The 18,112-nt window shown below is 39.6% G+C and overlaps 1 protein-coding gene across 6 annotated transcripts in view; it reads right to left on the reverse strand.

The window, feature by feature from the left end:
* Positions 1 to 18,112, reverse strand: part of RAPGEF4 (Rap guanine nucleotide exchange factor 4) — a 209,043-nt gene that overhangs the window by 56,469 nt on the left and 134,462 nt on the right. For 5 of the 6 annotated variants that reach the window (XM_080399585.1, XM_080399586.1, XM_080399583.1 and 2 more), the window contains 2 exons: positions 1,386 to 1,439; positions 978 to 1,084 (listed from right to left, as the gene is read on the reverse strand). In XM_080399585.1, the coding sequence (XP_080255711.1) occupies positions 978 to 1,084; positions 1,386 to 1,439 (161 nt within the window). The remainder of the gene's footprint in view (positions 1 to 977; positions 1,085 to 1,385; positions 1,440 to 18,112) is intronic. The other variant, XM_080399584.1, reaches the window with a different exon arrangement.

Raw genomic sequence — 18,112 nt, forward strand, 5'->3', positions numbered from 1 at the left:
AATCTAAATTTTGGCCTTTCATATTTAAAAAAAAATCAAAGAGAGAACAGTAAGAGTTTTTTCCCAATTATGTATAAGATAAAATGGTGCGATTGTTTGGACCAGCACCGGTCTTCATTTATCATACATGCTCTTTTGTTCTTCTGGAACAATGAGCAATGGCATATCATGATATATTCTCAGATTAACTCACAAACTCCAAACACATTTTGGACTGAAATATGGAAAATCAATGCACTTATCTCAAAAGCAGATCACCAACATTTTGATTGACTATTTAGAAAAAGACATACTCAGAGATTTTAAACCAATTTTTATTTAAATATACTCTAAATAATGCATTAGATATTTGATTTAAACAGTAGACACTAAAACAAATTGATTGTTTCTTAAGCCAACATAGATAGATTCTGACTCTTTGAAGTCATATTACTATTCTACAAGTGCCATTGTTATCTCATTTCAGCAAGGCAGTGCTGCCACCAGCAGGAAGATAAGAAAGCCTGGCAATACACTGAGCAAATATAATTTTAAATAGAGGAGAAAACCGACATAACGAATGTTTCTCACCAGCTGAATTTTCAGAACTCGACGCTGAACAACACTGCTGTAGCAATCAGTACAGTAACGTAATATATTAATGAACTTTCCCATTATCTCTTACTGTTATACAAAGAGAACAGAATCTACATTTTAACTTGGTATTGCACAGAATATTCCAGCTAACTATGCTATTAACTTTGGAAGAGTTTTTGAATGTGAACGCTCTGTTCACAATCATGGACTCAATTTCCAGTCAAATTACTTGAGAAAAGATTTACCAGGCCCATTAAAGACTGCATAACATCCAGACTCAAATAGCATCACAGAATAATTTCAGACCTTTTGAGACCTGCAAGTATGGCAAGGCATAAATCACAAATCAGAGGATGGCAGGCATAAAAATTCAGAGACCTCTATACAATCAGCTCACACACCTGTAAGTCTTCAGATGGTATTTACGATCCCTTATCATGTGAGGTGCTCGGGACAGAATTGTATTCCGCAAAATCTTTCCAGCTCTGAGGATCTTTTCTGAAGGAACCTTGGTGATCATGGAGAAAAAAAAGGGACCAAGACACAGATTTTAAACTTTCTGCAATCTCTGTACTGCTTTCTGCAAAAAAACCCCCACAAGTTCTCTTTTCCCTAAGGTAAAAGTCCTTGCACAGATGCTTACTTTTGCAGAGCGATGTAGTATTTATTCAGGATTTTAAGCCTCATATACTTATCACATCTAACAGAAAGCATTACTTCAGCTGATACACATCACAATGTTGGAAATAGGAGTTATTTCCATTTGTCTAGCAGCAGCCTGGCTCTACAGCACACCTATGTCCTATTACCTGTGTAATGGTTTTAGTAGGACGTTGTGGGATGTGAGGTTCAATAAGAGGTGTCTGAAAAATAAAATGAAATTAAATGAAATACATTTTTGAAGGTTGAACGGTAAAATAAAATAAAGACTGAAATAAAAAACTGAACAAAGAAGCTGTTAAAACAAAGAATGACACATAAGTCCAAGCTCTGCCCAGGGCACGCGAGTAGAAAAAGCTCTCTGAAGACATCCCGGAGATAAACTTTGCTCTTAAAGCTCAGCAAATTCAAACAGTGACATGACATGTGAAGATGAATAACAAATGCGTGTTAAACTTAGTAAGTACTAATGAAGTGTGCAGTGGCCAAACATCACACCAGATCTGAAGCTACGCAGGCATAGCTAGCTCTTCTGCTTGCTGCTTTTGACCCACAATGGGCATGAAAGCATTCCTCTGCAGGTGGCTGCCTCCGCCATTCGGGCCCCCCCCCAGAAAATCTCTCCTCCTTCAGCACCTTTTCCTGCTCAGCTCTCTTCTCCCTTACAGCATAGCACAAGAAACCGCAATAAAGAAAAGCTCTGGCCCCGCTATCTGTCTCTTCTAAACTATCGTGAGGCCTAGCTGGCAAGCCTCTCATAGCCACCCTCTGAAATGCAAGAGCATGCAGGCCACTCGCAGAGACCTGGGTAAGGACTTTCACAAAGGGGCTGGTGAAGGAAAAAGCAAAACGTAAAGGCGGTGACTGGATTCTGCAAAGGGAAAAGTGAAAGGTAAGACTATCGGGGCTACAAGAGAGAAGCAGGGAAGGAGGATAAAAGAAGTGGGAAAACAGGCATGTAATAAACACGTGAAAGGAGACAGGAAGCATATAGCACAACCCAGAGGAGAAAGGAAAGTAAAGGGTTAAAGGGCAGTATAAATGGAGACAAAGGAGAGCAAAACTGTTCAGCAGTTCAGCTGCTACCTCAGGATGATGAGAAGATGTTTTGCTTTGTTGGGACTGGTAGTTAACAGCATGGACCAAATTTACTTCTAGTGAGAAATGCCAGGAGACATGACACAAGGGCTGGATTTGGCTGGGATTCTGCGCTTGCCGAGAAGGCAGATCATGCCAAACACAGAGGTTTCCCACCAAGGCAAGACCTTGCACCTCGGCCCGTGGCAGCCATGGCTCCTTTAACCCACACAGCAAGGGCAGGACACCGGGTCAGAAGTATGTGTGTGGTGAGACACACGCCATGTACCGCCGGGTTGACGGGTATCAGCTTTCTTAAGCTGGACATCTGTTTGTTAGCTCCCACAGGGCTTTAATGATGTGATAAAGACCTTGTAGTAATCAAATAGTGCTAGGAGCTACAAATGCACCAGGAGACTATAGGTCAGACAGGAAGGGGAGAATGAGGGAAGCACATAACAAAAATCAATAAAGATAAGATAATCTTAATGGAGAAGCCTGTATATGGAAAGTAATGCAAATGGTTTTTCATTTCCACTCCTACCTTACAAGAAGTCTCTAAAAAGGCAAATCCATACAATTAAACTGGGATTCCTGATTTTTCTCATTAATAAGTCAACAACTTTTCAAAGACTCATTTAAATTACAACTATTTCTGTCCCACCAGAACAGCCGTAGAACATCTCTCAATGTTTCTTGGTTCCTGGTACTATGTGGAACATGATTTAGACAGTCTACATTTGCAGTTAAAGCACACTATGAATAGCAATAATCTTTTGAAAGATGCCTCTAATGCAAAGAAACCCACTGAATAACAGTTTCAAACAACTATATAAATAAACAATGAAGTCAGAGATATCACTCTGAGTAGTAATATTTTTTCCTTCCAATTTCTTTTTAAAGGATTTCAAGTCCTCATCAAGCTCTATGAGACTGAAGGTAAATATATACTTAAATGGTTGGCTAAATTGGCATTTAAGTCACTATGAAAATAATTTTTAAATTCTATGCTCTTAAAAGATTATTTTTTTAAAATCAGTAAAGCACAATATACTCAATCTAGCTTCCAGATTTTATTTCTAGTTAAGAATACACTTGAAAGGAGATATACAATGTGTAAGACAAAACATAAGAAACTTTTACAGCAATAGACTAGTGAAAATGAATACACATTTTTGTTCATTAAGAGCTTTCGTTAAGCTGCAACAAAAATGCATAAAAGTAGTAGGGGAAAAAATTAATATAGATGAAGATTTGTCAATAAATCTCCCATCCTAATAAAAAAAAAAAAAAAAGAAAATAAAAGAGAGCATTTAGAAGAAATCTGATTCAACCCAAAAGTACAGAAAAAACTCAAGGTGAAAGCTAAGGTGCAGCACAAGAATCTGCAGAAAGCAGCAGGAAGGCTTGTTCACCTACATTTGATCCTGACCAATACAGAAGGATCAGCTGCAAAGACAGAATGTAACTTGGGTGAAGGTGATCATGAAATGGTCCCGTGTCAGAACTTTACAGAAGGAAGTAAGAACATCAAAGTGGAAACAATGGTCTAGGAAGAAAAAAATTCCATAAAACCAGAATACTGATAGCTAAATTCCTAGAGCAGGTCATGGGGGAGCAAGTGTATGGTAAAAAGAGTTGAAGAGAGCTTGCAGTTACTTAAAGAAACAATACTAACCACACATACCATATATACTAGCACAGAGCTAGAAGGTGTAGTAACGGCTCAGCTAATGAAAGAGCTTTTCATTGAAATACAAGAAGGAAATGCACAGAAAGCAGAAACTAGGGGGTTTACAAAAACAAAGTATAAAAAAATAAATTGAGTAATAAACGACAGAATTAGAAAATCAAAGGTATAAAATGAGACAGATCTACCAAGAAATGTCAAGAGGTACAAAAATATTCCACAAGTACTTTAGCAGTAAAGCAAAGAAAATAAAAAGCATTGATCTACTGTTCAACAGAAGGAAATCTATTGACAGACAATTCAAGAAGGCCAGAAGCAGTTGATTTATTTTTTATCAGTGTTCATTAGAAAGATCAGTGGCAGACACATGGCTAAGTAGTAGAATGACAGGAGTAAAACCTCAGCCTGAAAAAACCAAAAGAATGATTGAGAAAAGATTACATAAATTAGCTATTTCCAGATTGGCTGGGTTTGTAGAATTTCATGCAGGAAACTTGAGTAGCTTGAAGAAACTAAAAGGTGGTCAGCAGCCACCTCTGACAGCTCCTGGGGACTAAGGAAGGCAGCTGAAGACAGAAATAAGGGAAAAGGAGAAGCTGAAAAATGTCAGCTTAAGTTGTCTGCCCAGAAAAAAGTCCATTTGTAAGCACCTGGAAAAGAACAGGGAGATGAATCACGTGACGTGTATTAATCAAGAACAAATCATGCCACACATCTCATTTCTTTCTGTGACCGGGCAGCAACATTGATCAATTAGGGAAGAAACAGTAGATTTTCAACCCTTTGCTTCAGTAAAACTTTGGCACTGTCTCATAAGATATTCTTTCCTGCAAAGGGCAGATTAAATTCTTTTAAAACAGGTGCAAAGTCAGCTAGAAAACTGTACTTTGAAAGCCATTACCAGTGAAGCTAAGTAAAACTGGCAGTCATACCAGAGGTCTGTCCTGAGCAGCATTCTCAAGAATATATCACATCTGATAATATTAAATATTAACACAGGATGAAGTAGAACATACACTGATTGGTTCTGCAGGAGAATTCAGGGCTGGAGAGAATGCATGTACATTTGGGGAATAAGTTTAGAGTTTGATACAGTTTTGACATTGGTCTGAAAAAATTGTGATGCTGTTATGCAACACAGGTAGTGCTGACTACTTTTCTGAAGCAGGCAGAATCAGCTGTATAAAGACAGGGTAGGGAACAAGTGTCTTGGCACAGTTCCATAGAAAAAAGAAATAAGGTTTATAATAGTATTAAACAGAACTGAATAAGCAATGCCATACTTGTGTGAAAGCAACCAATACTGTACTGAGACGTAGTAACAGATTAGATACATAATGCAGTTCTGCTTCAGCCAGCCTTGGTAAGATCTAAGCTAAAGCAGTGTGTCTCACCTGCCCACCTCACAAGCATCTAAACCAACTGGACAGAATTTAGAGGAGAGCAACAAGACTAATCAGAAAGCACAACATAAATAATCGAAGTTGTTCAGCTAAGGAAAAATCAAGTCTTAGCAAAAGTGTGGTAAGAGTCTTTGGATTTAAAAGGCCTTTGAAAAGAAGAAAGAAGTGACCTAGTCCATCGTGCAGAGAGCAGGAAGAGATTAAATTGCTGTAAGAGAAGTTCAGGTTAGGCATCGGTGAAGCTTTTCTAACAGTGTGGCCAGTGAATACTGTCACAGATTGCCAGGGAGGTGTGGTTCCTCCATCTTTGGAGGCTTGGGAGGATACCTAAGGTATCTGTCAGGAGTGACACAGTGATCATGAATTGTGCATGTGGCTCAGAGGTGGACTAGAGGCTTTCCTGAAATACCTTTTAGCCTCACCATGTGGCACCATGCCATTTTTGAGGACACCCTTACGTGTCTAAAATTAGTTCAACCACAAGGTGGTGCCTGAAGAGATGATCAGTAATACAAGCCCCAGAGCAGCAAGCCTGGTCTACAAGACAGAAAGGCAGTCATTCCTACTGACGAACAATGTCGTTGCCATCCAAAAGACATGCCCAGCAGAGAGTCCCCTCAAAGTTACAGCCTTTCAAAGCCAATGCAGTGAACTCTGGCTGCACCAGCGACAAGCTGCAATGCAACAGGGCTTGGACTGAGTTTGCTATGGAAAGGCCAGTCATGCTTCAAAGGAGGAGAAATGTAATGTCAGTTAGTTTATAAGAGATACAGTGTTCCAGCAACAACTTCCCGTCAGAAAAAAAAGGATTCTGTGAAGGGTCGTATCTTAGGATAACAGTCACAACTTGACTGAAGTCCAATAAATGTTTTGTAAGTCTACAATCTCAGCTCTCCCATTAAGGGATGCTTAGAAAGGACTTAGAACTAACTCACCTATAAAAGAGCAGAGTGAGAAGATGTTTGATTACCTTCTTAACACATTATGCTATCTGTGAAGAAATAATGTGACTTAAGTACACACATGTTGCACAGAGGTGTATGACTACAGCTACTTGATAACCACATTTTTCAGAACTTCTGAATAAGGGAAAAGTTATCATGTGAACAGCCCAATATGCAAGCCAATTAGAGCAGTTTACAAATTATTACCCATCTCCTGGCCACAGCAGTATCAAGCATACCTGCTTTTAGCCCTCCTTCAGCGTGAGATAAAGCAATACAGCAGCATTATTTTGAAGCTTTAGCTACTTCATGCCCTTTTCCAACTAGTGCACATGACCTGCTGATACCCCCGTGGGGGAGAAGGTGCATATGGGTCTGGAGGGTAGAGAAAGGAAGGCTGCAGGTGTTAGTAGGGGGAAGCAGAAAATTATTATAAGAAAGTGTAATAAAATAGCTTTCAGCGTTAACATTGACAAACTCCATATCTGAACATTTATGCATTCACATTCGTGTCATTCAAACAAATGCTTCATGAAGCCAATGACAAAACTCCCTAGTTAAACTGGGTGAACCAGGTAAAGTAACAACTTTAGACTCTATTCCTTTGAAGATTCCAATATTTATGCATGAGAGCAATACCATAGATTTAAATAGGACTATTCATGTGTATAATTATATGCACACATTTAATCACTAGAGAAATAGGCCTTAGATTTCAAACTATAGGGCAAGGGCTGCCTTTATTTCTGCGCTTCTTACATCACTGAGCAAGCCATATGCCAAAAAAGAAATAATATAATGAATGACAAGGTCTGCATTTGTCAAGTCACTTGAATCTGCTAAATAAAATCCAAGAACACCTCTTATAAAAATACATTTTCCTATTCCCCTTGTTAAATAGCTGTAAAGGGATGATTCTTCTGAGCCTTTACATATGAATGAACGCTTTAGATCTACAGCAGTTTGGATCTATAGAACGAAACGACGGAGGGGACCTAACTTACTACTCTCAAATGTTAACGTAGGAGATGTGTATTGCAAAGAACTAAGATGAAATAAAACAAAAGCCAATGAATCATGTTTTTCCCATGACCTCAGTGTAGCTCATCTCTGAACAGAGAACAAGTTTTGGTATTTACTGGAGTTAAGCATGGCATGTGAGGTTACCAGGGTGATCGGCTAAACCTTTGCACTACTGTTGATCCCTTTATTTCCGACTGGGGCACTGAAAAGAATTGCAAGTGACATCTGTTTTCCTCTGACTGCCAGCGAATCCAGAAGAAACAAAGGACAAAAGCCACACAAGTCGAAAGGTGGCAGCAGCAACAGCCACATCACTAAGAGATCTGTTTGTTTTACATCCTCAGTATTTACTGCTCATTGGTGATTTAGGGCCTAATCCAAATCCCACTGAAATTACTGGTAAATCCCTAACTGACTCAATGGGTTTTGAGTCAGGCCCATAGCATCTGATGATTCTCTTAAGTGTATTTCAGGAAGCAGAGCATCTTTAGCTCTTACCGATTCCAAATGACTTCTGATGATTGTCATTTATGACAGACATGCTTGAATATCCTTGTACACATCTCCTGAAAGGCTATCAATGCCCTAACTGGTTCACATGGGAGGAAATAAAACATACAAAAAACATTCCCACAATAGTGGTGAAAGTATAACCAGTCAGTAAGATACAGCTGACAATTAGAAAAGGTCCCCACAGCCCTCCCACACAATACCTCCTGCTTCTGCTCTTATGATTCTTTCTCAAATCTGTATGTCCATTTCCAAACTGTTGCCTTTTTTTGTAATACATCATCTATCTGAGCTACTTTGGACCAAAGGCATAGATAAGAGCTCCAAAGATGAGGAGCCTTTGTATAGATGATTTTTCCCAATATGAATCAGTATTTCCAGTGCTACAGGATAACCATATAGCAGAGAGAAAGCTGAGCATACAGTATCATAGCTGTGGGAGTGCATTTCCAGGTGGAAAGTAGTCTTGGATAGAGTATCCTGAAGTCAGTACCATTGGTCCTATTTCCATCTGCAGAGAGAGAGTGTGACTATGCAGACTGCAGCAATCTCTGCTAGGATGCTGCAGGTAAGACAACATACTTAGTGAATGCAGCTTACTGCAAAACATCAGAGAAGCAGCTGGCCAAAGATCCTGTCATTAAAAGGTCCTTTGAAAACTATTTTTCTCAAAACTTGAAGGAAAATGTAACCAATATTGTAGGAATTTCTGTGCTCTGTTAGCCTATGCTGGATCTCTGGAGTAGCCCTATGTAGAACATGCTGATACACTGATCAGTGCTTGTCATCAGAAAACAACCCAAGTCATGACCTCTAACCAGCCCCCCAGGCTGCACGGTCCACAAGAAACCTTGGCACACACTCTCTGCCACAGGGACTTCTCATGGTTGGGATGTATACATAACAGTCTTTGCCCTTATTATCTTCTTAAGTCAAGGCAGAATCCCAGGACAAAGTGAAAATGTGAAGTTTATAAAACAGTAGTATCATCTTCAGTTATAAAGAATGTTGACATGGAATCTTCCTGAATACCTGGTGGCATAATTTTGCTTTGATCATCAACTATTTCTACTATTGCCTTGGGGAAGCATAAATGAATTGCCATTGATACTGTTACAACCTAAATATACAGGCACAATCCGTTTCCCTATGACAAACAGCAGCATTAATAAACATGATTTTAGGTAGTTTGAATTACTTCCCATCTGTAAGCTAAGGGAACAGAATCATCAGTTCAATCATTGAGCAACCTTAGCGAAACAACTTACTCTTAAGAGTTTCTGATGCCCACAGTAGATTTCCTCAAGCAAGATACAAAAAAACACCCTACAAGAAACAGGGCTGTTGCCAACACTCTATAAGAGGTAGATTTTCCTTGCACAACGTAGCAGGCCATCCTCTTTCAGTCATTAAAGGATCTCAGCAGAACTTTACATTAAGCCCTTAGATACTCATTACATTAACAGGCTTAAAGTCTGATTTGAATTAGTCCCAAAAATACAAAGGTTTTTCATGCCAGCAGGCAGCTGAGCAGAAGTGGACACTCTTCCAAGTGAAAAGAACTTGGACAAGAATCCCCTAATCTACCAATACAAATAAAACATATACATGTTGAAATTTTTTTGCAAATCCAAAGCAGTCATGAAGGTTTTTTTCATTTGTTCTTGTTTTTTGTTGGTTTTTTTTTTTAACTTTCACAATTACTATGCTGATAAAAGCAAACATTTCAACAATCAAATTTGTTTTTTTAACCTAATTTAGGGGATAGGTCAGAAAATTTGGGTAACTGCATGTAAGAAAGAAAATCCAAAGAACAGCAATTAAATGCAAAATATAAGGGAGTCAGTGGTACTGAAATTGTAAGGAATAAAAAGCTTAGATGCTGTTTTCTATGCTTTTAAGCTTGTACTTGAACAAACTGAACACTAGCAGAGCACACAAAAACTGATCTGCTGCTTATTTGTGACACTCGAGGAAGTAACCGATGACATACTAACTATATCAAACATTTTCAGTTTGCAATCAGTGTAGACTGGTCTGGACATGCCACCACCCTCTTACAGAAGACAGGACAGAGTGATGAAATACAGGTTAATTTCCAACCAAAGTCTTTTAAAAATTACAAAGAGAAAGATATGAGGGGAAAAAAATACTCTTGATCACATCAGAATGCAATTACTTCCCAAATCCAGTCTATAATATTTTCCTTGCTCACCTTTGTATGAATCCCTTTCTTCCTTGTACTTTTCTATATCATCTCTGTCCTACCTCCCATAAGCCTCCCACAGATCTTACACAATAGTGTCCCATAGGAGAAGGAGAGCTTTTAACAATGAAAGAAAGGCATATAATTAGCTTTAGGGATTTCTATTGAACTCACACACAGCCCACCCTCTCTGATTACAAGTACTTGAAAGGAGGTTGTAGCATGGTGGGGGTCTGTCTCTTCCCCTAAGTAACAAGTGATAGGACAAGAGGAAATGGCCTCAAGTTGCACTGGGGGAGGTTTAGGTTGGATATTAGCAAAACTTTCTTCACCAAAAGGGTTGTCAAGCATTGGAATAGGCTGCCGAGGTGTTGTAGTCGCAATCCAACTCAGTCAGCCTCACACAGGGTACCAGTTGTTGCAGCACAAACTAGTAGGCTGCAACAAGGCTTTTACCATCGGTCAGATTCTACTAGTCCATGCTGTTTCTCCTTCCTCCAGAGGCCAGACCACACTACTCCTCCATCCTACCGCCTCTCCCACAACCCTCAGTGCTATTAAACTACTTAGCTGGACATCATCCATGTCAATCAACCCACTTGCCCACTGGCAAGGCCACAGCTGCATATTATCAATGATGATCAACCCACTGCCTTCATTCTTCTACACCGAGGGAAGTAGTGGAGTCACCATCCCTGGAGGTATTTAAAAGACATGTAGATGTGGTACTTAGGGACATGGTTTAGTGGTTTGGCAGTGCTGGGTTACCACTTGGACTTGATGAGCTAAAGGTCTTTTCTAACCTAAACAATTCTGTGATTCTATGTTACAAGGACTGAGCTCTGTCCAACCCAGACCACCATCATATCTGCAGGGAGACCTCACTACGCTCCTCTAGAAGACAAAAACTGTGGAAATAGAAATGCAATCATCACTACCATGCTGGACACATTTCACTGACCTCTTTGCTATCTCCTCAAAATGTATTTAGCAGCTGAGAGAACCAACCTGTGCTCCCCAGCACTCTCCACGAGACAGCACTGGAGCAAAATGCCTGCTCACATCTCCTAACTGGAGAAGTCCAAAACTGCCAATGACTGACCTCCCAGCAAGTCTGTAGGTGACTTAGCAACACTTTGCAATTAACAAAGGACAAATTACTCAGAAAGAGCACTTGTTTCTGCTCTTCATCTATGTTTACCAAACAATGCAAGTATCAAAAGGACCTGTAGCCAGTCTAGATAATCTAAAATTGTATTACCAAAGCATTTTCAAACCACCCATGCTCACAAAAGATAACCATACAGTTTCTTAAGAAACATCTGTGAGCAGCAAAAGTGGGAAGCAGGGCAAGGTATGAATGGAGGAACACACAGTCACAGGGCTGTTCGCAAAATTAAGGAACATCCACAGAAACAGGAATTAATCACATTTTAAAAATCTTCTGAGTTTCATAAAACTACAGCACCTGTAATCTAAATACCCATATATTTAACTAACGAAACTAAGCAAAATAGACTAGTAGAAAGGATCAGTAGTTAAGACAGCTCAGTTTTATTCTTTTTTTTCTGACTACATGACCTTGTGCAAATCACATAATCACACCATGTTTCATTTTCCCCTTTTTAGAGAGAGGAATAGTAATAATTTCTACCTTTGTAAAACGCTTTGAATACTGTCAGTAAATGGACTACTATCAAAATATTCAGAGTAATGATGACTGTTTTAAAATCTATATTCTTTAAATGTAATACAATGTGAAGACTAAGCTGTATTTTAAAAAACATTCTAAAATTGCTTTTCTTTAGTAATCTACATGTATTAATAGCATAAACAGGAAAATGTGTCCCTTTAAATTCTCAAATACAATCTGTGTAGCAAATTTATTTTAGAAAGTTAAATTGAAATTGCATTATTAACACTTCTACAATGTTTCTTTGACAAACTGTAAATGTCCATCCTTTTAACACAAAATGATTCAGCCATTACCAAAAATGATACTTCACTGTGAATGTCAAAGGGAAAAAGAATATTGAAACAGACTATGACCAGTACACAAAAACCCTGAGAACATGGCTAATGATGTCTTATTTTCCTGTCATTTTTCTACTTCCCCGCTACAATGAAACAGCTGCTATAACTACACTGCATGGACTGAATAAAATGCCAGAAAATGCTAACTCTGCTGTGAGCATTCCCAATATTCTGACAGAGGTATGACTACAGTTGTCATAAGGAATCTCAAGCCAGCATTGTCACGGGTTTCTCTGCTGCTGCATTTTTGTTAACCTATAAAAGAATGAAGCATTTTTTTCATTGTTTCTCATGAGAATTCCTGGTTTCTCGGTATCCATGGTTTTAATAGTATGTTTACCTGAAATCATTTACTTCTTGAGAAACAAACTATAACGATAAAGATGAAAAAGTATGGTAAATATTAGGCAGCAAGGTTACTGGTTTTTAAGACCTGCCTCTGACCCATGCTATAGGTACACAACTATTCAAAAGGCAAACTAAAGGGAAGTTAAACGTTAATGAGCTTCTGGAGGTTTTATTTCATTTGTTTCCAGATACCTTTATAACTTCTGCACACATCTCCCACCTCCCAGGAGGCATGCCTCTAGACAAGCAGGATGGGCTCTCTTGCGCTTTGATTACAGCCAGATGCCAGAACTGCCCTCTGAGGACTAGGTGGTGAAATTTTAGATGAAGTGGTTTCATGCCAAACATAAGGGTGCCAAAACCTGGATGGAGTGTGAATTAGTGGGTGAAATTGTGAACCTATTAAAATCAATGGTAAAACTCTTGACTTCAGGGTAGTCAAAACACCACCCAAGTGAGGCAAGAGCACCTGTCTCCTGGGTGACAGCGGTTTATGTATTGTGTGACCCCAGCTAGCCATTCCACCTCTGAGTATTTCAGCTTCTCCATCTGTAAAATGAGGATGACAGTAACGACTCACATTTCTGACAAGTGATGAGAACGAGCAACTAAAAACACTGCTGAATGCTGCAACTGAAATCCTGGAAGTGTAGTGTCTACAAATTCATTCTAAGCTTTTTATAATGGTTTTTAACACAGAAAGGAAAAGTCATCAAAGTGAGGCAGGGCTAGAGGGCATTGAAGGTTGCCTCCTGAATTCCCTGGGGAGGTCAGCAACAAGGTAAACCCTCTGGCAAGCGGGGAAGAGAGGTTAATTTAAACTCATTTTGTGTCTCTTCTGGTGATCCCACATTCCTTATTCTCCAAGTTCAGGACAGTGCATTGTGTGAATGTACATGAAATGAAGAAACATTGAAGGAGACCGGCACATCTGCCTCAGATTCCAGCTGCCCTATCTAGTCCTCACTCTTCTTTCTGTCACCCTTTTCAGAAACAAATTTTTGCTAAAAATGAAACTGAGAAGGTATAATCTATCAATACCCCATCAACACCTTCTGTTATCCTACTTCACAGGAGATTGTTAATGATCTGTATTGGTTTCCCATCTTCACAGAATATATTTCTTTAAAAAGGTAAATTATTGTTTCTATATTATGTGAAAGTAAGCAGAGGAAAGAAATCCCACACTGATGACTAGACCAGAACACATTTTTAAAAGAGCATAAACATCTTCTTTCAGCCAAGCATTTCTTTTCTTGAACAACTTTAAGTCTTCTGTCATAAACATAAAAACCATTCAAGCACTTCTGTTTAATTTACCTATTTTTGCGTCAGTGGAAAAGACAAGCATTCTGCTCTTGGCAAGTATCCACAAAACAACCTTCTTATCTTCCTTAAAACTTCTATTTCCCATGATGTCTACAAAAAGCTTGTCAAAGTGGAGGGTGCTGATGTGCTGACTGCTACCTATGCTGCCTCATCCAAGCCTCTCAGACTGTGCAGTTTATCTGTTGGGTGGTTTTCAAAATTGGGTTGTGGTCTTGTTAGGGTAGCACCCTTCTTCCTAGTGCTTCCAACACAAGATACAGCTCCTGTGACTTGTTAGCATTGCCACAGCTCTGCTAACCACAATGAACCTTCATGACTGGACAGATCTAACCAAAACAGAAGGGACCTGGTCATGAGGGATAACATGCATCTTCTGAGGACAACCCACCAACATCATTACCTCCTCCTGCTGTGAGGGGACATCATCACCCAATTTAGTAAAGGGCAAAGTCCAACAGCATACATTCAGGGGGAAATACTGTCTGTGAAGGGCAAGGACTTTTCTTTTTCTTTTACAGTAAAATCCAATTGTAGTCTTACATACTTAACTAGTGTGAAATGAAACTCAAAGCTGTTGTATTAGTTAATCAGTTAATTCAGAGGTCTTCACATACCTTAGTGGCAGTAAATGTATTGATAAAAAACATACAAAGGCATTTGGAATCAAATTATTAGTTCTGAACAACATGGATTAGTATGCACTTTTTTCACATTAATTCCATAATGCAATGGGAATAATCAGTAAATAAAACACAAACATTGAGTTAATGTGCATCTGTGTGAACAGTAGGTATTCCCCCAGAGAACAGTAAAAGAGTAACAGTATTAATTCCTGTCAACCTGAACAAAATATAATCAGCACTGGAAAATAGTAGATATTTCATATTTGTAAATTTGTTCTTTCCCTCCTCCTAACTTCCTACAGAGCTTGTAGTTGCCTAACTTGCTATCATTTAAATCAAGCCTGTTCACATTTGATCTTACTGTTCTGAATTTCAGCTCATCCTCCCTGATAACTAGTGAGGGACAGACGTTTCTAAAGCTGCTTCTGTTGCTAAATGAATCTTTCTTGCAACTTGAGAAAAAAAATTGCTCCACAAATGCACACAGAAAACTGCAATAATTAACCCAAGACTGATGGAAAGGTGAAATTACTCTACCTGCATTTTCCCTAGCTAACCACATCTCTTTACATCCCAATTCACCATAGTATGTTTCTGAAAGAGATGACCTCTTTTTAGCTCTCTCAGTATGCAGCCCAAGCTGTGTAAATTCTGTGATGTCTGGCTTTTAGGGATATCACAGAACCAGCCCTGTCCTTGTGAAATGGAAAGGGACCTATTGTATGTATTTTGTAATTTATCCCCTTTCTCCTATTTCTCTTTAACGTTGGCTTTAATTTTCACATCATCGCTAAAAATATTGCTTTGTCCAGCTGAATTTCTGTCCCTGCCATCTGTCAACTACTCACCTCCTTTTTAAACATAATCCAAAAATCTTCTCTGGCTTAATTGACTCTTTAGTGACTCTTTGTGGGCTGTATTCTTTCTAATAAGGACTGTTGCAGTATGTTAAGGAAATCACAGTGTGAAAATGTTTGCTGTTCCAGAGAAGTTTAATTACTGTAATCCAAAACAGCTTGCCTGGAAATACTGAATGTACATAGAGTATTCCCAGCTAACTTATGTTACAAAAAATATAATTTGTGCAGTGATGTAGGAATCTTCAGCTTCTCCATGACAGTTGGTCTAGGAGACTGTCTGGGGGAATGGAAGATGCATCCTCCCCTGAGGAATTTCTGGTACAGTGAAGTCCAATATTATTGCAGATTCTCCTGTGTCTGTACTACCACAAGGTCACACAGCGCTTTCCAGGCAGCAATCCAGGTTCTCCACCCCAGACCTCATAGCAGAAAAGCCAGACAAAACACAAAAGACAGCATTTCAAGAACACTGACTGTAACGCTGAAGAAGCATTCAGGAGCTCTAGCAAGGCAACCTCCTGATTTTCTTCTCCTTCCTCCTTCCCCCAGTTTGGATCAGTATCAGGAAGACAAGAGAGCCATTCTATTACACAGGCCCAGGACTGCTGTGGAGCAGTGGCTATATGTTTAGTATAAGCAATGCCAGAAACCTTACTGTTAAGAGTTTTGTCGACAGGTTTTTCCAACATTGCTCTGGAATCTGTAGCAGCTAACACTGACACTCAGCAGAGTGTGAACTGAATCAGGGGAAACAAAAGGGGAGGGGTGTGTGTGTGTGTTAGGCTCCTTTATCTTGTGGACCCCTATAGTTTTGCCAGTAAAGACGAGGAACCTTGTGCAGCAAGTAACAATAGGCTTTTCTTAGGTTCATTTCCCAGATTCATTTGGAAAAGCTGCCAGAACCCAGCAGCCTGCAGACCACAAGCTGAAAATCCCTCATCACAGAATTAAAACAATCCAAGGCCTGGGTGGGGGAGTGGGGGGGTGGGGGGGAGAGGGGAAGAAATATTTGCCTGGATCTGTATGTGTATTACAGCAATAATAAATTGTTATTTATACAAATAATACAAATTTGTATTTAAACACAGGAGACTGTATTTCTTTTGTGATTTAGCAGTGAACTGCAATAGAGCTGCAAGCTGCCCTGACAAAGCGATCCCCTGTCAGTTGTCCCTCTGCTTCCCCTGCAGCTGACATGAGCTGGCAGAAACGCCAGGTTTGGGGCAGGAGAGAGCCTCAGTCTGTAGCTGACAGGCCTGGTAGTGCATTATGCAGAGGCCAGATGTTTAAGGCTGCAGACAGTTCACAGCAGCCTCAAACAAGACCACTGTGGTCTATCCCCTCCTTGAACTCCACACCCAGGCTCTGCCCTGTTGCGTGCTGGCCCTGGCCAGGAAGCTATTTTTCATCCAAAACAGCAGAAAATTAAGCTCATATAAAGGGTGTTTCTGTCAGTTCTGCTCCCTTACCACCACCAGTCAAGCAGGAGTGTCAGTGTGATGGAGGAGAGAGCACATGTAGCTGGATGCAGAGAGAAGGGATGTCAGAGAGGGGACATGGGGGAGGACAGGTGCCCTACAGTCCCAGTACAGGTCACTGGAAGCTGCTGTAGAAGGGCAGCCACAGCCCTGTGGTTCTCCCTGGGCCAAATGGTGCTCTGCTCTGGGAGATGATGCTCTCACTATCTCCCTATTGCACAGCCACCCTCTCCCACCTCTGTTCCTGATGTAAATGCTGACTCTCATGTTGCTCTAAGATGGACTGTGTCAGAAAACAGGTTTGGGTGAAAAGTAACCATCTGAGCCATTGTGCAAAAGCCTACAAGGGAAGAGTCGCATGAGAGATGACGTTTCTTCAGCCGGCTCAGATTCATGCATTTGAATTTAACTACTTCCAAGAGTGAGGTTGGACAAAGCAGTACTGGGAGGTTTACAAAGACTTAATCATAATTCTCCCCTGTTAATCTACTGGCTCTTTCTCCATCCAGTTCATATTTAAGGTTATTATACGAATTGTTTATATAATTTAATTTCCTAAGATGAAAACGAATGTGGCTGATTAATCCTAATTAGAAGCAGTGTAATAACTGGTAATGGAAGTAAGACTGATCTTTTGGGTTTGAGGGGTTTTTTTCATTTATATTTTGGAATCTAAATTATATATTTTTCTGGTAGTCAATTCAGCTATGTGTATTTGTATTTCTTCACTAACTGTTATCTTTAAGACAGCTGTATCACAGATGATACAGCACACAAACATCAAATATGTTCACAGTCTTGTGCCAAGCTCTCTTCCAGAAGGATATTTACAAAAAGAATAAATAATGAAAAGTCAGAAATCATAAATCTTTAAATACCTGAGCAGCACTTGTTCCTTAACCATCACTGGAGATAATAGTCCTTAATTACCTTTTTGGCTCTGTCGTAGATATCAGACATTTTTGCCTCAGCAATTCTAACTCAGAATGGCTCTAAATGAGCACCACAAGCTGAACGCTTGTTTTGGTGGTGTTGCTCTTCACGTGGAGCCAGCACAACAGGCTCTTGTTCTTAACTAGCTAGCACAAAAAGAAGAACAAAATCACTGGACAGCTTTTCTCCACTATTTATTAACCTCTCAAATTTTTGTCATTTGTACACAGACAAAAAAAGATGCTGCTAAATGATCAGATCAGACACATTGATTACTTCTTACAGACTCAGAACTATAATTGACTTTGTGGAATACCAATTTCCAGCACACGTTGTAGGACAGGCAGTCAAAATGCTCTGTGAGAGATTATATGAGTGACTAGAATGAATCTGATTTTAAGATCCCTGATCCAATTTT

Source organism: Falco punctatus, assembly GCF_963210335.1.
Source record: "Falco punctatus genome assembly, chromosome: 8".
Taxonomy (NCBI): domain Eukaryota; kingdom Metazoa; phylum Chordata; class Aves; order Falconiformes; family Falconidae; genus Falco; species Falco punctatus.